General features: G+C 65.4%; 9 protein-coding genes across 9 annotated transcripts in view; 3 read left to right on the top strand and 6 right to left on the bottom strand.

Moving 5' to 3' along the window:
* The window catches only part of EMIHUDRAFT_205778 (hypothetical protein), a gene marked incomplete at both ends in the record, with an annotated part of 11,824 nt that extends 10,486 nt beyond the window's left edge, over positions 1-1,338 (top strand). The window contains 5 exons of the mRNA XM_005778070.1: positions 49-118; positions 380-504; positions 725-835; positions 922-1,032; positions 1,252-1,338. Coding sequence (XP_005778127.1) covers positions 49-118; positions 380-504; positions 725-835; positions 922-1,032; positions 1,252-1,338 — 504 coding nt within the window. The remainder of the gene's footprint in view (positions 1-48; positions 119-379; positions 505-724; positions 836-921; positions 1,033-1,251) is intronic.
* Positions 1,339-2,051: 713 nt separating this feature from the next.
* EMIHUDRAFT_60224 (hypothetical protein) lies at positions 2,052-2,243 on the bottom strand (the record flags this gene model as incomplete). The annotated part of the gene is made up of 1 exon (XM_005778069.1): positions 2,052-2,243. A coding segment is annotated over one exon (192 nt), but the record flags the coding sequence as incomplete, so codon positions are not given.
* Positions 2,244-4,953: 2,710 nt separating this feature from the next.
* Positions 4,954-5,313, top strand: EMIHUDRAFT_205776 (hypothetical protein; the record flags this gene model as incomplete). Its single annotated transcript, XM_005778068.1, has 2 exons — positions 4,954-4,963; positions 5,084-5,313. 2 exons carry the CDS (start codon positions 4,954-4,956, stop codon positions 5,311-5,313), a joined length of 240 nt encoding a protein of 79 aa, XP_005778125.1.
* A 742-nt stretch (positions 5,314-6,055) lies between these two features.
* On the bottom strand, positions 6,056-6,463 carry EMIHUDRAFT_205775 (hypothetical protein; the record flags this gene model as incomplete). The annotated part of the gene is made up of 1 exon (XM_005778067.1): positions 6,056-6,463. The coding sequence occupies one exon, from the start codon at positions 6,461-6,463 to the stop codon at positions 6,056-6,058; it is 408 nt and encodes a 135-aa protein (XP_005778124.1).
* Positions 6,464-7,478: 1,015 nt separating this feature from the next.
* Positions 7,479-8,522, bottom strand: EMIHUDRAFT_205774 (hypothetical protein; the record flags this gene model as incomplete). The annotated part of the gene is made up of 2 exons (XM_005778066.1): positions 7,479-7,569; positions 7,660-8,522. 2 exons carry the CDS (start codon positions 8,520-8,522, stop codon positions 7,479-7,481), a joined length of 954 nt encoding a protein of 317 aa, XP_005778123.1.
* Positions 8,523-10,288: 1,766 nt separating this feature from the next.
* Positions 10,289-11,720, bottom strand: EMIHUDRAFT_205771 (hypothetical protein; the record flags this gene model as incomplete). Its single annotated transcript, XM_005778065.1, has 4 exons — positions 10,289-10,335; positions 10,407-10,452; positions 10,588-10,827; positions 11,277-11,720. 4 exons carry the CDS (start codon positions 11,718-11,720, stop codon positions 10,289-10,291), a joined length of 777 nt encoding a protein of 258 aa, XP_005778122.1.
* A 380-nt stretch (positions 11,721-12,100) lies between these two features.
* On the bottom strand, positions 12,101-12,618 carry EMIHUDRAFT_205770 (hypothetical protein; the record flags this gene model as incomplete). Its single annotated transcript, XM_005778064.1, has 2 exons — positions 12,101-12,313; positions 12,481-12,618. The coding sequence occupies 2 exons, from the start codon at positions 12,616-12,618 to the stop codon at positions 12,101-12,103; spliced, it is 351 nt and encodes a 116-aa protein (XP_005778121.1).
* Positions 12,619-15,117: 2,499 nt separating this feature from the next.
* Positions 15,118-17,165, top strand: EMIHUDRAFT_100648 (hypothetical protein; the record flags this gene model as incomplete). Its single annotated transcript, XM_005778063.1, has 4 exons — positions 15,118-15,737; positions 16,505-16,511; positions 16,802-16,972; positions 17,088-17,165. 4 exons carry the CDS (start codon positions 15,118-15,120, stop codon positions 17,163-17,165), a joined length of 876 nt encoding a protein of 291 aa, XP_005778120.1.
* A 1,509-nt stretch (positions 17,166-18,674) lies between these two features.
* The window catches only part of EMIHUDRAFT_463393 (hypothetical protein), a gene marked incomplete at both ends in the record, with an annotated part of 2,027 nt that continues 1,037 nt past the window's right edge, over positions 18,675-19,664 (bottom strand). Inside the window, 3 exons of the mRNA XM_005778062.1 lie at positions 18,675-18,998; positions 19,068-19,160; positions 19,554-19,631. Coding sequence (XP_005778119.1) covers positions 18,677-18,998; positions 19,068-19,160; positions 19,554-19,631 — 493 coding nt within the window. The remainder of the gene's footprint in view (positions 18,999-19,067; positions 19,161-19,553; positions 19,632-19,664) is intronic.

Genomic DNA, 19,664 nt, shown 5'->3' with positions numbered 1-19,664 from the left:
CAGTAACCACTTGATGAATGAAAGAATGCCCTATACCCTACCCCGCAGGAGGACAAGATCCTCCGCAAGGGGGTGCAGCAGCTCAAGGGGCGCGGCGGCGGCGGCTCTGGCGGCGAGGGTGCGGCGGCAGGCTGGAGCGCGACAACTCGGCTGCCGCAGCCAACGCCGCTGCCGCGAACCGACGCCGCCGCCCCGCCGGCGGCACCAGCGGTTGCGCGAGGCAAGCCGGGGCCGAAGGAGCTGTTGCGGCTCGCCAAGCGGGCGAAGAAGAAGCAGGAGGAGGAGGAGGAGGTGGAGGTGGCGGAGGAGGAGGAGGAGGAGGGGATCGACAACGAGGAGGAGGCACCGAGACGGTCGGCGAGCTCGTCGGCGAGCTCAGAGCTGCGGTGGAAGGTCCCTCCCGGCGGATCGCTGCTCCTCGAGTCCGTCTACAGCCGCGAGCCGTACCCGTCCGCGCCTACTCGCGCCTCGCTGGCGGAGCAGCTGCAGACGACTCCCCGGCGAGTGTCGACCTGGTTTCAAAGTGAGTCGCTGCGGGGCGAGGAGTCCCCACCTCTTGCCCCCACCCACTCCTCGCCCGCACCGCGCAGACAAGCGCTCGCGCGACGACCCGTGGGCACTCAAGCGGCACCAGGAGCGCTTCGAGCGGAGCAAGGAGGAGGAGGAGGTGGAGGAGGAGGAGGAGGGGAGCGGCGGCGAAGAGGCCCCGCGCGTGATCCTCAAGCTGGCGGGTTTCGAGGCGTGGGAGGCGGAGCAGGCGGCAGCGCTTGCTCCACCCCTGCGGCCTATCAAAGGGATGGTTCAAGAGATCAATGGATTGATCAATAGGCAGCGCGTGAGCCGTGGAGCAAGGAGGAAGACGAGAAGATCCTGGCGCTGGTGCGCACACACGGCCGCAGGTGGCGGCTGACCGGCGCGGAGGAGGCTTCCGGCGTGGCAGTGAGCGCCGCGCCGGAAGCTGCGCCGCCGCCCCCCTCCCGCAAGCGCAAGCGCGCGCGCGCGGCGCCAAAGAAGGGCGCCAAGGCGGCGAAGGTGCGCCGGGAGAAGGAGGGCCCGTCGGCGGAGATGCTCTCGGGCGGGGAGCCGGAGTCGGAGGCGAAGCAGCCAGCGGCGGCGGCGGCGAAGGGGCCGACCGCTGCTCTGGCGGCGGCGCGGGAGAAGAAGGGCGAGGCAGCGCCGCTGCCGCCGCTGCCGCAGTGGCCGCCGCCGTCTCAGGCGGCGCGCCTCGCGGTGGCGGCGTCCTACGCGCAGCTGGCGGCAGCGGCGCTCAATGTGCAGCAGGCGGCGCCTGCCGCGCCGGCCGAGGCCGGCGTCGCGCAGCGATTCGGCGGCTGGTAGGCGCTCCGCCGACGGCCACCCAACGCGAGGTCGGCCTCGAGCTGCTGACGCCATGAGGCTCGACATGAGAGACGGTTTGGTTCCGGGGGGTGTGCGCCCCCGAGAGGCGAGAGAGGCGAGGGTGAACCTCGAGAGACCCTCTGAATGGGCGCCCGCTTGCTCGCTCGACCGCCACGTCCTGCCCGAGCTACGGGCGGAGGTGTGCTCGCGGGCCGGCGCGAGGTTGCCGGAGAGCAGAGAGGGAGGACTGGAAAAAAGGTGAAGCCCGGGGGTAAGCTGAGTGTGGGGAGTGTGCGAGGCTCAGGGGGCGGGGCTGGGGGTTGCCTCTCCAGTGTGCGGCCGTGAGGAGTGAGGCGCGGGTTGTGCTTGCGTCTCGGGCCTTGCGAGTCTGCGCAATGGGGGGGCGGCTTTGTGAGTGTATTGTATGCGCTTTGTGTGCGTCTCCGGGCAGGGAGCTCTGTGTTAGACGCGTGCTTTGCGAGCGGTAGTCCCGTGAGATGCGTGTTTTCTTATGTACTACGGCTACGCGTATACTATCTATAACAGATATAACTAAGACAAGGTAGATCTAGATGGGCTCCGCTGGTTGTGCGTAGATACACAGCTGAATCGTGGCTCCGTCGCCCCCCCACAATCCTTGCTCTCGTAAGTGCGCGCTCGGCGCTCCCCCTCACCCCCCTTGGCTATGAATCCTTCTGCTCGTACCTGCGACACATGCTGCGTAGCGCTACGTTTGGCACCAGGAACGTGGATTCGAGCACCGAACCGCTCATCGGGTCGGTGCGCTTGCCCATCGCGAACCACTTCTCGATGGCAGACCGCTCGTAGGTTTGGCCCGAGGCGCAGATCACCGGGTCCGTCATGACGTCGAAGGAGAGTGGGCACAAAAGCTCGGGGGGCACCTCGCTCTCTGCGGCCGGCTCGGGGGGCTGAGGTGCGCCCTGTGGCGCGGAACCCGACGCCTCGTCGGCCCCTCGCCTCGCCTCGTCCTCCAGCATCGTACTCTCCTCGAGCGCCGCAGCCAGCTGCACCTCCTCCGCCGCCGCCGACGCAGCCGCCGCTTCGGATGCCTCCACCGCCGCCCCCGCCGCTGCCTCCGCCGCTGCCTCCGCCGCGGTCTCCGCTCCCGCCTCTGGCTCCTGCGACGGCCCCGCGGCGCCACTCCCTCCGCCCTTGCCCTTCTTCTTCTTCTTGCCCTTCTTGACCTTGGCGCGCTTCTCCGCCTCCTCCTCCGCCTCGATCTCGGCCAGCAACGCGTCGCCGCGCCGCACCGCCTCCGCCTCCGCCGCGTCCTCGAGGGCGCGCACGCACTCGGAATAGCCGTTGTGGTTCGGGATAGCTTTCCTGGCGTTCGAGGCAATGCCGAGTGCGGTAGAGTTGTCCTGGGAGCGCAGCAACGTGTCTGCGCCCGCCCGCAGCAAACGGCGCACGACAGCGGGGCACCCTTCGTGGGCGGCGAACATCAGCGCGGTCCAGCCTTCGCTCCTCTGCAGGTTGACCTCCGCGCCGTGCCGAATCAGCAAGTCGACCACCCGCTCGTGGCCATGCTGGGCGGCGCCCATCAACGCGGTGGCGCCGTCGCTGTCCTGCAAGTTGACCTCCGCGCTGTGCCGCAGCAACATCTCAACCACCCGCTCGTGGCCTTCCTGGGCAGCGGACTTCAGCGCGGTGTTGCCGCTGCTGTTCTGCATGTCGACCTGCGCGCCGCGCTGCAGCAACAGCTCGACAACCCGCGCGTGGCCGCAGGCGGTGGCGAGCATCAGCGCGGTGACGCCTTTGCTGCTCTCCATGTCAGTCTCCGCGCCGTGCTGCAGCAGCAACTCGACCACCCGCTCTTGGCCTAGGTGGGCGGCGTTCATCAGCAAAGTGAGGTCACGTTGACTCGGCATCGCGTTGACCTGACCGCCGGCTTCGAGCCACGCCAACAGCGCCGGCTCGTCGCCCGCTATAAGCGCTTGCCGGACCGCATAAAACTCAGCCTTCACCCTCGCCGCCTCACTCGCTGCCGCCTCTGCAGCCCTCGCCGCCTCTCTCGCCGCCGCCTCCGCCGCCGCATGCTCCTCGAAAGTACGCACGCACTCGGCGTGGCCCTTCTCCTCGGCCCATTCCAGCGCCGTCTTGCCGCCCGCCGCCGTCGCAACGCTCGAGGAGCGCACCGCCACGTCTGCCCCCGCCTGCAGCAAGCGGCGCACGACGGCGGTCTCGCCGTTGATGGCGGCATGCGTCAGCGCGGTCCAACCGTTGCTGGTCTGATGGTCGATCGCCGCGCCTCGCTGCAACAACAGGTCAATCAGCCTCTCGTGGCCGTAGGTGGCGGCTGTCATCAGCAACGTGAGGCCGGTCGCATCACCCTCCTCGTACGTCGCGTTGACCCGCCCGCCGCCGCCGAGCCACTCCAACAGCGCCGGCTCTTCGCCATCTGCAACCGCCGACACAACCTCGGGAGGAAGCACCGCGCCGCCCTCCTCCACCGCCAACGCAGGCGAGACTGGGCGGGTGGGTGCAGACATCGCCGCCTCTGCATGCTCCTCGAGGGCGCGCACGCACTCGGCGTGGCCCTTCTCCTTGGCCATCTCCAGCGCCGTCGTGCCAAACTCATCGCGTGCTGTCATGTCTGCGCCCGCCCGCAACAGTTGGGATACGACAGCGGGATGGCCCGCGCGGGCGGCGTGCATCAGCGCGGTCAAGCCCTCACTGTCTTGCAGGTCGATGTCCGCTCCGTGCCTCCAGAGATTATATGCGACGGTGGATTGGCCGTCGAGGGCGGCGTACATCAGCGCGGTCCAGCCGTTGTTGTCCTGAAGGTCGATCTCCGCGCCGGCCCCCAGCAGCAACTCGACTACGTGATCGCGGCCGAACGAGGCGGCGTTCATCAGCAGCGTGGCGTCGTCATCGTACGTCGCGTTGACCCGCCCGCCGCCGCCGAGCCACGCCAACAGTGCCGGCTCGTTGCCTTCTCGAAGCGCCGCCTTCACAGCCTCGCCAGGAAGCACCGCGCGGCCCTCTCCGCCTCCCTGCGGCGACGGCGCAGCCGCATCGGCCGAGGAAGCGTCGCCCGCCCCGCCCGCTGCCTGGCGTTGGTCCCTCATCTCCTCGAGGTACCTCCGAAAGGCGTCGACGCACGCGGCATTGCCGCTTCGTTTCGCCAGCTGCAGCGCCGTCTGTCCAGAATCATTTCGCATCGCCATGTCTGCGCCCGCCCGCAGCAGGCGCAGCACGACGGCGGGGCGGCCGTATTCGGCTGCGGCCGTCAGCGCTGACGCGCCGCCGACGCCGCACTGCCAGTTTACCTCCGCGCCGAGCTGCAGCAACAGGTCAACCACGTCTTCGTGGCCGCCTTCCGCGGCACACGCCAGCAGACGGTACTCGGCGCCAAACACTTCCAGCGTCTCGTTGACGTCGCCGCCGCCGGCGACCCACGCACGCACGGCCGCCTCGTCGCCGCTCTGGGCCGCATGCACGACCCCTGCGGACTGCTCGAGGAGATCAGTGTCCGCCATACCTGGTAGAGAAGCTCGCGAGTAGTCACTTTGTCGAAGGCGGCGAGGTCACGGCGGTCACGCTCGCGAGGCCGAAAGAATTGAAAAAAATAAACAACAAACCAAAAAAGACGTGATGCTTCACGGTGTCCAGTCGTCGTGATTGTTGCTGGTCCTTCGCCTTGCCTTCGCTACTTCATACCGCCGCCTCCCTGCCGCCGCCGCCGAGAGCCACATGCCTGATCTCCACGGCGATGCCGACCTAGGCTCTGGCGAGGCTGGCTCAGGCGACGGCGTCCCGTTGGAAAGCGAACCTTTGCCGCAGGCACTGCTGCCGATTGTTGGGATTGCTTTGGCGAGCGTTGCAGTGATCGCTGCTTGCATGGCGCACATGAGATGGAGGGGGCCAGGGCGCATCAAGGGCCGCTTGATTGATGACCAACTCGTTGAACTCGGCGGAGCCTCCACTGTGTCTGACGATCAGCTCTCGACATGAGACGAGGGCTCCAAGGCCGGTTGCAGCACCGCCCATCCCCACGACATTGCCGTTGCCCAAGCTTCGCCGATGACAGGACGGACATGACGCAAAGCCACTCCTGTCGTGTCTTCTGATTCGGATGCCCTTGCTTTGCCGCTTGTGCCTACTGGCTTGTGTCCGCCTCGTTAGACTGGCTCTCGTCTGCCGGCGGCCTCCGGCCTGCCCCCGCGGCCCCGCACAACACAATATCTTTAAGCGAGGAAAAGGGGTAGGCCTTCTAGTCATTGAAAGAATGCACCGTCACATTTCAAAAAAAGAGAACTGGCCCCCTGCGCTGCCGGCCAACGGCAACGCAGAAGAAGAGAGAAAGCAAAAACGTTGCTGGGCAAGGCAGTGTGACAGTCGTGTGTGCATGCCCGAACGAGGTCCGTCTGTGCGCGTGCGGACACGGACGGTCGGACAGTGTGTGGTGAGGCCGCACTGCACCGTCGAGCGGCGCGCCGCAACCCCGCAAGACCTCTCAGCCCGTCACTGCACCAGCTGGAGACGGAGCGCGCGTCGCCATGCCGATTCATGGGCAACAGTGTGCGACACGGCTCGCTTCGCCGACATCAGCGGGAGCTCGGGCAAGCTAAGAGCTCGACATCATCGATCGAGGGCCGCGCCCGAGTAGGGTGCTTGCACACAGCGAGGCCTCGAGAGGCTGGCGCGAGAGAGGGAAGAGGGCGTGCCAGCCGCGGGTGGAGGGGCATCTGGGGTCTCACACGTCCGGGTCCGGCGGCTCCCGCAGCTCCACGTGCGGAAACTCGTCCAGCGCCATGCTGGTCACGGCGCCGTCGCCGTCCTTGAAGAGGATGACGTTGTGCCTCGAGGGCTGCCCGCGCAGCATGTCGAACTCGACGTCGAGGAAGAGGCTCCGCTCGCCGTCCACCTCCGCAGCCTCGGCTCGGTGGCACGTCGTGAGCGAGGCGTAGCGGAAGCGGTTTGACAGGCGGCGGAGCTCCGTCATCACGTAGCGGAGCGCAGCCCGCACCTCCGGCTCCGGCGGCCACGCGACGAGCACCGAGCGGGGTGCCGCCGCGGGCTCCGCGGAGGCGCAGCAGACGGCGAGCAGAGCGACGGCGCCGATGCGGCGGGCGGACAAGCGGGGGGCTGCTCCACCAAGCATGTACACACTTACATTGTTGTCGAAAAGAAAGCACGGGGTTTGACGGCGATCTTCGCCGCGCGACAGAGGAGAGCGACACGACAGAGGAAGAAGCGACAAGGGAGAGCACGACGAGAAGGGGGCGACCACGAGGTGGCACGAAGGTCGCAGCGAGAATCGGAGAGAGACTGCGAAGAGAGATAGGAAGAGGCGGACGCCCAAGGGTGGGCGACGGCTAGTGCACCACACCCCTCTCCTTAAAATCCCTGTGTGGTGGCGGCGTGCCGTCCTCCCATCCCTCCCTTGGGTTGTCCGTTTTCTTTCTTTCTTTTCGCCGCGCCCGGGCGGCGGGCGGCGCAGTGTTGCCCGCGGTGCGGGTCGATGCGAGCTTCCTTCAGCACGAGGAAAAGAAATTTTCATTTGGAATTACTCACGCGTCTTTCCACCTCCTCCCTCCTCTTTACACGACACTGCTTCTCTCCCGGCCTGGCCATGAAACCCGAATCCCTGTGCGCACACCCGAAACACATGAGGAAAACGAAAAGTGCGGGCTCTGGACGCAAGGCGCCCGTCGCAGACGGAGACGCGGTACCATTGACAAATCTGGCATATACCCCCACATGAACAAATAGCAAAATCCGAATACCATGGCGCCGTTAGAATTATCGCGTCTGCGTACACATTATTGCAATAGTCATTACAGCTGCTGGGGGCATCGAACCTAGCATCGAACTCCGCCTTGTGCGACACCACCTCAACCCCTAGCTCAACCCATGCCCTACGTGCTGTGGGTGTGTTGGCTCCCCGAGGCAGCTCTCACTCCCCTGTCTAGCGCCCGCGCATCCCCGCCCCGCCCCGCCCCGCCCGCCCTCTCCACCTGACCCTCCCAACCAATGCCGCACTCGGCTCCGCCCTCATCCCCATCCGCGCGTGCGCTCGCCGCCCGCGCTGCCTCCTCCCCCATGCCTCCTCCCGATAGCCCCGCTCGCCACTGGGTCGATAGCCCCGCTCGCCACCGGTCCTGGGTCGTATCCGATCAGTACTGAATGCAGTCGTAATGGCTCGGTCCGTAGCAAATGCCCGTGGGGTCATTGCATACGTGGTAGTAGTTGCGTTGAGCATTTCGACTTCATCAGCATGGCGATCCTGCGACCCGCAATCCTGAAGGGGACCAGTCGGAGTTGTAGCAAGTCATGATTGTGCATCCGTGCCTGCACCCGGTCCTCTGAATGTAGAGGGGATCGTCGGGGTACACCTCGATGTTGCAACGATCGATGCAACTGCTGACGTCGTAGTCGCTTCCGAGTTCATACCGCCCCTCCGAAGTCCCGACTCCGGGATACACTTTTCCAACAAAGGCTTTGCAGCCACGTTTGACATACCAGTGGGTCCAAGGTAGGTTACTAAAGTAAGCCTCCTCACAAGCCTCATAAATGCTCGTGTACGCGGCTCGAATCGGAACATTACTCCAATACGAATTCCACTCGCCGTGCGCCGTGGTCGAGCTGCACTGTTTGATCAGAAAACAATCGTTGTGGTGGGGACTCCAATCGAAGGCCGAGCAGAAACCCGCCGAGTTGCACGCATCTTGGCATGCCTGACGCGAGATCGAGCACGGCGCTGGCCAATAGGAGTTCCACTCCGAATGGGGTGTTGTTGCAGTGCACGTGTGGCCGCCGACGATAAGCGCGCAATCGCCGTGATGTGGACTCCAGTCGAACGCGTTGCAATCCTCAGCTGCGTCGCATGCCTGCTTGCACTCTGATTGCGACGAGCGCCTGTAACTCGCCCAAGGTCTTCGCGTTTTGCCAGTCCGTCTGGCGCAGTAACCTCCGGAATTTGTCTGGTATCCGCAGGTCGATGGGCGTTTCGAGCCACGTTGCGCGCAATATTGGCCGGAGTGCACATAGTAGTATGTGCCTGCCGAACGTTGGGTCCTCTGGCTGGCGTCTGAGCCCGCAGAAAGGTCGGACACATTGTCGAACATTACTTCATCGACTACCGTCGCCTGTGGCGGCACCCCGAAGCACTCGCAGAGCGGGAGCGCTAAGAGCAACGCCAACTGCGTCGGGAAGAGCATCGAGCTGCAGGCTGTAGACGAAAACTGGCAAACGTGCTGGGGCTGCAACCTCGTGCCCGCCGTAACCTGACCTCCGTTCAGCTTTTGATGAAATCAAGTTTTCAGAGTTTAACCGGTACATGTAGTTCTGATTGGCGTGTCCCGTTCACAGACCTTGTTATTGACAAGAAAATACGTCCTATGGCGCTTTGCGCTGGTCTATGAGAGGTTGGAGCCCTGGAGGCCCTGGCTGGGGATGGGGGGAGACTACCCGCGGGCTTAGAAGGCCCGCGCGCAGGGCCAGGGGGGTGCGGGTGGGACATTGAGATTGAATGAACATTCTGTTCAGCGTGTGGACCACTTGTCCGATGTCCAGCGTCGGCGCGTAGCTCGGGTCGTACAAGTACTCACCGGTCTCAGCGGCATTGCCATGGTAGGCCAGGCCCACCTTATACCGCAGCGCAGCGCGAGCCTGCATGTGCTCGCGCAACCCCACCCACCTTAGAAGGCAACTCGTTCACACTTAGGCATGAGCGCCCGAAACTTGAACGGCGGGCGATAGAAAAAGCCCCGAGACGCGAGAGTCGAATCCATAGGTCGAGAGAGAAGAGCCCAAATCACTGTGTGTGACACATTTCTTGTTGGCTTCTAAAAATCTCTCCCTCTCTAGGTCGAACTGGCGACTCATAATGAAACTTGCCGAAACCGCCCTGTGGGGGCGGCAGCGGCGACCGCCCGGGGGCAGTCGCGGGAATTATGAATTATGTTTAGCGGCTCCCACCCCCCAGGAAAGTTCTGAATCTGATGGACATGTCCTGGACTCTTCACTCTTGTCGAAATAGCGTGTAGAGTCGATGCCACAACAGGGAGGGCTGGCTCCGTCCTCCTTATTTATAGCTGGGGGTGAGGTCGTTTTTGTTTTCTTGATAGTTCTGGGAGTTTAGAAGAGGGGAAAGAGAGGGAGAGGCGGCTGGGGCTGCTTGTCGCGCACACAGTGCTCGAACTTTACCGGTATGGGAGTTTTTGGCTAATCAAACCCTAGGCCTGCACTAATCAAAAAGTGGTATGGGATACCACCTGCCTCACGGAAACCAAAGCGAGTCCGAGTGCATTTTTGTAGCTAATAAAATCGGCGAAATCGGCAAAATACCCCGGTATTTTGCGGGGGTATACCTGCAAAAACCCAGGTATACCCGGGTAATACCCGCACTTTTGCATGGCTTCGCCTCCTGGGACCACACCCACAGCCGCTACACTAATCAACACTCCGCATACCACTTTCGCATACCACTATACCATACCACTTCAAAGTTAATCAAAATATCACCAAATACCGGTCTCATACCGGTAAAGTTCGAGCACTGCGCGCACACTGGCGCCAGACCGGTATGTGGCAAAATTCACAAAGGGGGTGCTCGTTCTACGCCATTACGCACTAATCGCACCAAACTGTGGTTTTTTTCGCGGTCTGGGGGACAGCCTGAGTGAGAGCTACGGTGAGGTGAAGGGGGAGGCGCCTAGGCCCAAGTGGCTATAAGGGGGGGGGGGGGGGGTGAGGAGAGAGGAGGGGAGAGGGAGAGGGAGAGGGAGAGGGAGAGGGAGAGAGGGGAGACACGGACAAATGGCACACTGGGCAAACAACAAACTTCACGGGCTACGCTGGAGACGGCAACGACGGAAGGAGCGACGACAGCGGGCGCAGACTAGAGTCGGGCGCGTCGGAGGAGTGTTTCGTCGCCGATCGGTGACGGCTCCTCCTCCTCCTCCTCCTCCTCCTCGGCCGCGCCTCACTCGGTCGCCTCTGCCGCGCGGAGCGGCTCGTGTCTGCTGCTACCTGCTCACGAGGCCGGCTGGGTGTGAGGCGACGCCGGGCACGGGCGGCCCAGCACCTCCCTACCGCCCCACCTCCGCCGCTCCACGCGCGCGCATAGTTGCGCCCGAAACGCGCGAGCTGCAGCGCGCCGCGATAGGCGTCGGAGGCACCTGCAGATAAGAGACAATACGCCTGCCTCTCTCGGCCGCATCTCTCGGCTGCTTCTCGGCTGCATCTCGGCTGCAGCTCGCCGTCCGCCGCCAGCTGAGGCACCCGCTGCCAAAAGTGCCAGTGCGGGATGCGGTCGATGCCCTCCACGCCGCTGCGCACGTTGTACGCCATCCCGCCGACCAGGTAGAGCGCGGCGCCGCCGAGGAGCACGCCGAAGAAGGTGGCCGCCCCGGACCCGCCATCGCGCTGCGGTGCTGTGCAGCGACCGACCGGGCAGGCGGCGGCGGCGCGGACCGTGAGGTTGTACTTGAGGCTGCCGCCGGTGGCTTCGGTGAGGACCGCCTTTGGAGGTAGGGAGGGGGCGGTGGCGGTGAGGGAGGCTGCGGTGAGGGGCGGTGGCGGTGAGGGAGGCTGCGGTGAGGGGCGGTGGCGGTGAGGGAGGCTGCGGTGAGGGGCGGTGGCGGTGAGGGAGGCTGCGGTGAGGGGCGGTGGCGGTGAGGGAGGCTGCGGTGAGGGTAGCGGTGATGGCGAAGGGAGGGGAGTGGCGAGTGGAGAGGTGGCGGGGCGGGGAGAGGCCAGAAGGCGAGGGGGAGGGTGGGAGGCGGCAGGGAGGGAGAGGCGGTAGGCGAGGCGGGCGGCGGAGGAGAAAAGAGCGGCGGCGGTCGGCAGGCTGCAGGGAGAGGCGAGGGGGTGTCTTGTCCGTGTGTCCCTGTGTCGCCATGTGTGCCGCCAGCATCTGTCCTGCGTCCACCCCGCGCCGGTGAGCCCGTCGAGTCTATCTATCGCAGGACACGCGCCTTTGGGATGGACTTGTCGCAGACGAAGCGGACGACCATCGAGCGGCCCGCCGCGCCCCCCGAGAAGGAGAGAAGCACCCCCTCCGCCTCGTTGCCCGGCGAGGCCATGCTCCACGCCGCTGTCGACAGCGATCCAAGCGGCGCGCACTCCTCCCCGCCAGCCTCTGACCGCCAAACCTGCAGCCCTGCCGGGTCGGAGATGTTGCTCAGTGTCTCGCACTGCCCCGCCTCGATTGGCGACCGGCACACGCCCAGCCAAAAGTGCTCGTCCGGCACCTCGCCAGCCGCAGCCGCGACCTCAAGGTCGGCGGAGTGCGTGAGCTGCTGGAGCGGCGTGAGGTCCCATGACACACCGGGGCACTCAATCGGCGCGAAGGTGCAGTTGATCTCTGCTGAGGCCGAGGCGCCGACGACTAGGGCGAGCGCACGCAAGAGCATGTAGACACACGAGCCTGTTGCGAACCAGTGCGCAGGCTGCGCTTCCCGCCGAATGCGCTTCCCCTGCTTCCTGCGGCTGGGGCGGCGCAAAAAAAAATCTACCGTCCACTTTGTACTATTAACAACGAAGGCGCTCTCAAAAAATATCCTGCACTTAGTTTCGTACTCGACCGCCCCCGAGAGCAAAAAAAAACGAGCACCCAGCACAAGCGTGCTTCGTCTGTACACATGTGCGCAAGATCTTCTCTTGCTCCGGGCGCATACATTCCGAGCGTCCCGCGTCGAAACCGCGTGTCTGGCGCGCCCATCGGCCGAGAGCCCCTTCGCGGCCGCGCCTGAAGGACATCGAGTCGAGGGGCGCGTGCGAAGGCAGCGGCTTGCTAGCGGCGGGCCTTTGGCTCGGGCGACAGCAGGGGCGCGGCGGTGCTGCCGCGGAACTCGAGGGGTGGAAGGTCGCCCCTCTTGGCGAGGGCGACGAGCTCGGTCATCCCCGCCACCGCCATCTTGAGGTTTGGCCACGCGGGCCCAAAGGACATGCGCAGGTGGTTGATATAGGGCGACTTGTTGAAGCGGCGGCGGTGGAAGGGGTTGACCTGCACAAACGAGGCCCGGTCAGCCGAGGCGTGGGTGAGACGAGTCCGAAATCTCGGCACGATGCACGTCAAAGAAGATGCCAGGCACCACGATCACCTTTTACAAAAGGAGGCAGGTCAGCGGGGTGCGGGTGACACGAATCCGAGACCCAAGGCGCGGCGCTCACCTTGAATCGGATGCAATGCTCGAAAAAGATTACGCCGTTGTTGAGGGGCGGCGGTAGCTCGCTCACGTCGGCCCACAGGTAGAAGGTCGCCTTGGGCGTGAGGACCTTGATGCCGAGCTCGTTGAGCGCCTGGAGCATTGACGCGTCACATTAAGCCGGTGGTTGGTCTCCTCTAGGGGAAAGGGTCTAGGAAGGGTCACCTTGAGCATGAAGTCCCGCTTGAGCCGGAAATGCGCCTGCACGCATCGGGTAGCGCTTGAGGATGGCTGCTGCGACGCCATGTGGATGTGGCCGTTGCACGGCAGCTTTGCGTCCAAGCGGCGGCTCACCACCCTAGATCTGCTCGGTCCCTCCGCCGTCGTCGGCCAATGGTGGCGCTGGACCTCGCCAGGCACGCGGTTGCAGCGGCTGGCGATTGCGACCGGCATCTGGTCCCCAAAGGGCGGGCGCATCACTGAGCGGCTCCTGCGCGACACCTACGGGCCCGACTCAGCCTATGCGCTCGCCTGGTCGCACTGGTTCGTGCCGCACATGTGGGGTGCCTTTCTCCTCTCTGGCGTTGCGCTTGCGTTGGGCGTCGGGCCGCCCGATGGGCGGCCGAGGCGGGACCGCTGGCTGTGGGAGGCGGGCAAGGCGGCGTTGGCGGTGTGGTCTCTGCGCGTCGCGTGGGTCGCGCAGGACGGCGACGAGGTGCTCGATCGGTACCATGAGCCAGACCTCTTTGCGACGCGTGTGCCCAACCCGCTCTACCGCCGCGAGTGCGGCACATCGCAGCTTCGGACCGTCCTGCTCTCGGTGCCTGTCTATCTCGCCTTCCTTGCCCTCGTTTCGTGCGTGCTGCTAGCACAGGTGCAATTTAATGCGTGGCTGGCCTTCGTTTGGGGCGATTGTGTCCACCTCGACTGCGACCATCCGATGCACAAGCACGGATTGTTCGGCTTTGTCTGCCAGGTTGGGTCGGACATCACGATGGCCCTCACCTTCGAGCTACTCAAGGCGGTCTCCCATGCCATCGGCGGCTGGGTGGCCTCGGTGCAGAACCACGAGTGGCGGCTCGACCACGACCACGCAGCAGTGACGGCGCACGTTGCGCTCGAGTCGTTTGGCAAGATTGGCGCCTTTGCCATCCTTGCATTCACCTTTGTCCCGCAGTGGGACCCGCCCTCGTCCGAGCCCGACGATGTGCTGCTGCAGCGCTGCGCAAGCCACTGGTCATACGCGCTCGTCGGTCCCGCGTCGCTCTTCTGCCTCGAGAAGCGGCTGCCGCAGGCCAAGCGCGAACGAGTCTTTGAGAATTCACTGACTGGCCCCTTTGTTGTCTACCCGTTCATCGAGATCCTCATGACGGCGATCGTCCCATTCATCGCCAACCGGCTGGACGTGCTCATGCGCGAGACGACGCTGCTGTGCTCGTGCTGCGATGCCATCGGCGACTTTGTCTCGCGCTTCCTCGCGACGATCTTTGTGTACGACTGTGACAGCATCGGCTGCCTGCGTTTCACGTTCCGCGGCTGGCCGTACCGCAACGTGCAGGTGAAGAGGCATTCGGGCGACGCGCTCGAGAGCCAGGGGCAGGGCAATCAGGAGGTGGAGGAGATGGTGCACGACGCCCTGCGGCAGGCTGTCCTCCGGCCCTTCGTCGCGCTCGACGAGCTGCTCGAGTTGAAGCTCAACTTCCTCTCCGTCGCCTTCTTCCTCCCCTGTCGCCCCTTCATCGTCGTGCCCATGCTGCTCGCCCGCATCCTCGAGGGCCACACCGACCTATCGAAGCTCCTCTTCATCGCCCGCCGGCCTGTCCCCACCGCGGCCGCCCTCTCGCACCGGTCGCAGAGCGGCTACGTTGCCATCATCGCCGTGCTCTCCGTGGTGTGGTCGGTGGCGCTCTCTCTCGTGACGTACAACGAGAAGTTGTACCTCTGGTGGTGTCGCGAGCGCTTGTGGGGGCTGACGTTGGATTGCGCGTCGGTGTAGCAGCAGAAAGAAAAGAAAAAAGAAAGAAAGAAAACAGACAAGCCAAGGGAGCGATGGGAGGACGGCACGCCGCCACCACACAGGGATTTTAAGGAGAGGTGTGTGATGCGCTAGCCGTCGCCCACCCTAGGGAGTCTGCCTCTTCCTATCTCTCTCCGCAGAGTCTCTCGCCGCTTCTCGCTGCAACCTTCATGCCACCTCGGAGGGCCGGACAGAGGCGTCGAGGGGCCCCGCTCTTTCCCTCTCATAGCGGCCAACTCCTCGGATCGCTGGTCGAGCGACCCGGGGGATGCCCCGCGCGCCTGACCCAGGCGCGAAAACGAATCTGCGAGGCGAGGCCGCTCACGCGGCCCGATGGGGAGGAACGGGGCGGACTGCGGGGATCGGCCTCTTACACCGCCCTTCCTTGCAGCGAGCCCCCTCCAACCCACCCGCGCTAGGTCTCGGGTTTGACGCATGGCCATGGGGTCACTCCCGCGAAACTCGTGAACTAGCGGGGCAGTCGGAGAAGGGGCAACTCCGTGCACTGACGGTCGGCCGCCAGAAAACACGCCTGCGTGGATCGCGTCACACCAATCCTCGCTACCCAACGCGGCCAAAGGATATCACCCGCCTAAAATTCTTTTTTTGCGGCTCCGGGTACTCGCCGCTTCCCGCTCAACGACAATGCTCCGTCTCGACGACGAGGAGTGCTACATCGACGAGCCCGTGCGCTCGAGCATCAAGCAGACGCGCTCACTCGGCCGCAAGCAGTCGTGCGTCCGCTGGCTGCCCGAGTGCTCCGCCGGCGCTGGCATTGTCGCCACCGGCACGTGGGACGAGCCGAGCAACTGCGTCCAGCTGTGGGCGGTGGCGCTGCAGCCGGAGGACGTGGAGATGGATGACGACGCCGCCGCCGCCGCCTCCGAGGCGCCAGCAGCCCGCCTGCTCGCGACGGCGCACCACGCCGCCTCCGTCCTCGGCCTCACCGCCGCCGGCGGCGGCGGCGTGGCGCCTCCGGTGGTATGCGCTGCGGGCAGCGACGGCTCCCTCTCGTGCTTCTCGGCGGCGCTGGACGCCGCCGCGCCGCCGTCCGACGCCGCCGCCGGCCCGGCCCTGCGGCTGACGCCTGCGTGGAGCGACGGCGGCGGCGGCGGCGGCGCTTTGCTGAGTGTGGACGCGTCGCCGGACGGGCTCCAGCTGGCAAGCTGCGGCGAGGGCGGCCTCCTCTCGCTCCACGCCGCCGAGGGAGGCGCCATGGCGGCGGCGATCGTGACAGAGGAGAGCTGTCTGTTTAGCGCCGAGTGGTGCTCGCCGAACGAGGTGCATCTCGGCAGATCTCGGCTGTGTCTCGGCTGCATCTCGGCTGCATCTCGGCTGCATCTCGCCGAACGAGGTGCTGACGGCGGGCGCGTGCGTCTCGCTCTGGGACAAGCGAGACCTGCGGCGGCCAACAAGCAGGCTGCTCCCCTGCTGACACTGTGGGACTCTCTCTCTCTCTCTCTCTTTCTCTCTCTCTGTGTGTGTGTGTGTGTGTGTGTGTGTGTGTGTGTGTGTGTGTGTGTGTGTGTGTGTGTGACTCACTCCGGCCATCACGCCGTGTCATCGCACCGCACCTCGCTGTCAGGCTCCTCCCTTCCTTCGGCACTCCGATGAGCTGCTCGCCGCAGCTGCAGGCCACCACCCGCCTTGTCTCCTCCTGCCGCCACCAGAGGCCACCTCTGTCCCCCCACGTCCACGACCAAAGAAGCACTTGCCCTGCCGAGACATAGCCGAGTATTGCCGAGATGTACCCGAGTATTGCCGAGATGCAGCCGAGATGCAGCCGAGTATAGCCGAGATATCCCAAGCCCAAAGAAAGCATTGCCCTCCCGAGATCACCCCGAGATCACCCCGAGATCACCCCGAGATCACCCCGAGATCACCCCGAGATCGCCCGAGATCACCCGAGACCACCCCGAGATCGGCGCCGACGCGGCACCTCCTCCTGCCGGCGTCTCGAGCACCCGTGGCCTTGTCGCAGCAGAGACCGGCCAGGCGACCGCCTGCCTGTACCCCCCCCCTCTCCTTGTAGGCGGCCAGTCGCCACCCGCAGCACCCTCACCGGGTCGCCGCCGGCGCCAGCTCCGGCGCCCTCTACGGCTGGGACCTCCGGCTGGGCGGCGGACGCGCCTCCGACCTTGGGGAGAGATGCAGCAGAGATGCGGCCGAGATGCGGCAGAGATGCGGCAGAGATGCGGCAGAGATGTGACCGAGATGCGGCAGAGATGCGGTCGAGATGCAGCGCCTCCTACCTCGGGGAGCTCGGAGGAGCCGTGTGGTGGAGCGAGGGCGGGACCACGCGAGATCGTCCGAGATCGTCCGAGACTAGGCGCACGGCGGAGACGTTTGGTGCGTCGCGTACGCGCAGCTCGCCCTCGGCGACCTCCTCTCCTGCTCCTCGGACGGCACTCTCGTCGCGCGCGCCGAGGAGGGCACCGCGTCGCAGGCTCTTCTCGAACAGCCGATCGGCTGCTCCATACACCGACGAATGACCGGAGTCGTGACGTGCAGGTGCTCGTCGCGCTCGAGCAGCCGATCAACTCGTTCCACGTCTCGCCGCTGCGACTCGCCGCCGCCTCGTCTTTCTGGTTTTAGCCGCCGCCTTTCTTGTTCAGGTGTCGCCGCTGCACGGCGGGCTCGCCGCCGCGTCGGACGCCGAGGTGCTCACCTTCATCGACCTGCGCGCGACGTGAGCGAGGCCCCTCTCGCCGTCGCGTGCCCTCGGGCGCGGCGGCGCCCAGGCAGACGGCCAGACGCACACACTTGGAGAGGGCTGAGTGCAGCGGCGAAGGGAGTGCTTGGACGGGTCTGTGCGTCGCTCGCTCCTGGCTGTCGGCGCGACGTCCTGGCCCGCCCTGCCATGATCGAACCCAGCGTGGGCTCTGTAGAGCCCAGTACCATGTTTTATTGGGAGGTTCCTCCTGGGGTCCGAGACTCACTGCTGTCTCGCCGCCCGCCTGGCACATACACAGGCTACGCACGTGCAGACTGAGAGATAGAGTTAGAGAGTCTCTCGCGGGGCGCCCCCGGAGCCCGGTACCCGGAACCCCGGTCGTCACCCCACAAGATCCAAGTTCGTGACCGTTTTCCGTTTGAGGATTGAGCAAGAGCATGTCTCAAAAAAGACAAAACGCCAGCGTCTCGGTGTCTCTCGCGTGGTTCTTCACTCACGTAAATCTCTGATTAATCTGCACGTAATGGGTTGCGCGGACACCGGACGACCCCGCCATAATAACAGTGTACAAGAAATCAGGCGTCGCGCACAGAGTCGATGGCACGGGGCACGCGTCTAGGCTGCACCCTCACGTTCGACACTACTTGACGGCTCGACGGCTTCTCCTCAGGGGAGAGACCGCGAGAAATAGGGACGACGTCGGCGCGCTCGCCTTCGCAGCGCGCCGCAGCGAGAGCTCTACCACTCACTCCAGAGTGAAGATGCCGAGATCCTCGTACGGTGGTGGGTCGGGCCAGTCGACTGGCTCCGCCTCGCATGGCACCCATGCTTCGCCTCTGCCCCACGCCAGCAGCTCGTTGTCGCGGGCGATTTGCTCGGCCTCTTCCTTCTTCACCAGAGCCTCAAGGAGGCGCAAGAGTCGGGCGTCAGAATCCTCCTCCGTCTCGGCCAGCATGTCGTGCACTGATGTCGGGCTAAGCAGCGACCTGGGAGGTACGATGGTACCCGATCGGCGGCGCCGGAAGGGGGCAACTATCGGGCCCATGGACCGCTCGTCGCTGAAGAATGGTGAGCCAAGACGCTGGGGCTGGTTGTGGAGAACGCACGAGGGGGGTCGGTCGGATGCATCTCGGTCCGAGTTGGCCTCCAGTCTCGGACTTCCACGAATTTGAGCTGATTTTTTTATTCTACGAAAAGGGCAGAATTTTTTAGAACTTAGAGTCTGAGTGGCGCGTGGGCGGAGGTGATGAGCGCGGAGGCGGCAGCAGCGCGCAGCGCGGCAGCGGAGAGCGGAGCCGGAGGTGGCCGAAAAAACCGTTAAGCGTTATGCAAAAATACACAGAGAAAAAATGGGTCTGTACGAGCGATGCGCCGTTGCCGCACCGCTTTGGTACCCCGGCCCGCCTCGCACGTACAGCCGCCGGCTCCGCGTAGGTAGCGGCTAGGGTAGCGGTTTCGGCGGCCTCGCTCAAGCAACCTGCCTCTCCGGTCTCGCCTACCCGCACTGCGCCTCTTCTGCCCTCCCCTCTCACGCCCCCTCCGCCGCCTCAGCCTCCGCCTCCGCCTCCGCCTCCGCCTCCGCCTCCGCCTCCGGCGGCAGCGGCGTGCCGGGAGGCGTGCCGGGGCCCTCCGCCTCCGCCTCCTCCTCCTCCTCCGCCGCCGCCTGCTCCTTCTTCTTGAAGACTTCGCCCGTCTCGTCGTTGGCCGCCTCCTCCACCGCCTCCTCCACCGCCTCCTCCTCCGCCTCGGCCACCTCTGTCGCCTCAGCCTCAGCCGCCTCAGCCTCCGCCTCTGCCTGCTGCGGAGAGGGCTGCGCCGCCGGTGCCGCCTCCGCCGGCGCCTCCGCCTCGACCTACAAGGCGGCGCTCTTCAGTCGATGGACTGACGAGAAGAAGGGCGCGAGCACGACTTCAGACTCGACCTGGAATGCCTCCTCGTCGAGGAAGTGCTGCCGCTCGTCGCCGTCCGTGTACAAGACGGTGCTCTCGCCGCTCTCGCCGTCCACCTCGCGCACCTGCTCACAGCTAGAGGCGTGAAGAGACGCGGCACACCACGGCCCAGCCCAAACTCACCCGGTCAACGAACCAGCGCTCGATGACTACATCTCGACCACATCTTGCCTGCCTCTCGGCTACATCTCGACTACATCTTGGTTGCATCTCGGCTGCATCTCGGCTGCCTCTCGGCTGCATCTCGGCTGCATCTCGGCGGGATCTCGCGCGCCTCGCCGACGTACCACCGCCGCTCCTCGGGCCAGTAGACGCGCACTCGCCGCCCCGGCGCCACGTCGCTCGCAGTGCCGTCCGCCCAGCGCGCGCGGAAGCGGCCGCCCGTCAGCGCCTAGGAAGGGCGGAGGAAGGGTCTCGGACAGGTCGAGGACAGGTCCAGGAAAGTGCCGCCAGGCGACCTCCTCGGGGGCGGGGGCGGGGGCGGAGGCGGAGGAGCGAGAGCGGGTGGGGGCGGGACCCTCGGCGCCAGACAGCGCCTGGAGGGAGGGAAGGGGAAGGGGGGGGGGGGG

The sequence above is a fragment of the Emiliania huxleyi genome (genome assembly GCF_000372725.1).
Source record: "Emiliania huxleyi CCMP1516 unplaced genomic scaffold EMIHUscaffold_25, whole genome shotgun sequence".
Taxonomy (NCBI): domain Eukaryota; phylum Haptophyta; order Isochrysidales; family Noelaerhabdaceae; genus Emiliania; species Emiliania huxleyi.
Note: the sequence above shows the minus strand (reverse complement) of the source record. Positions and strands in the feature narration are given on the sequence as shown.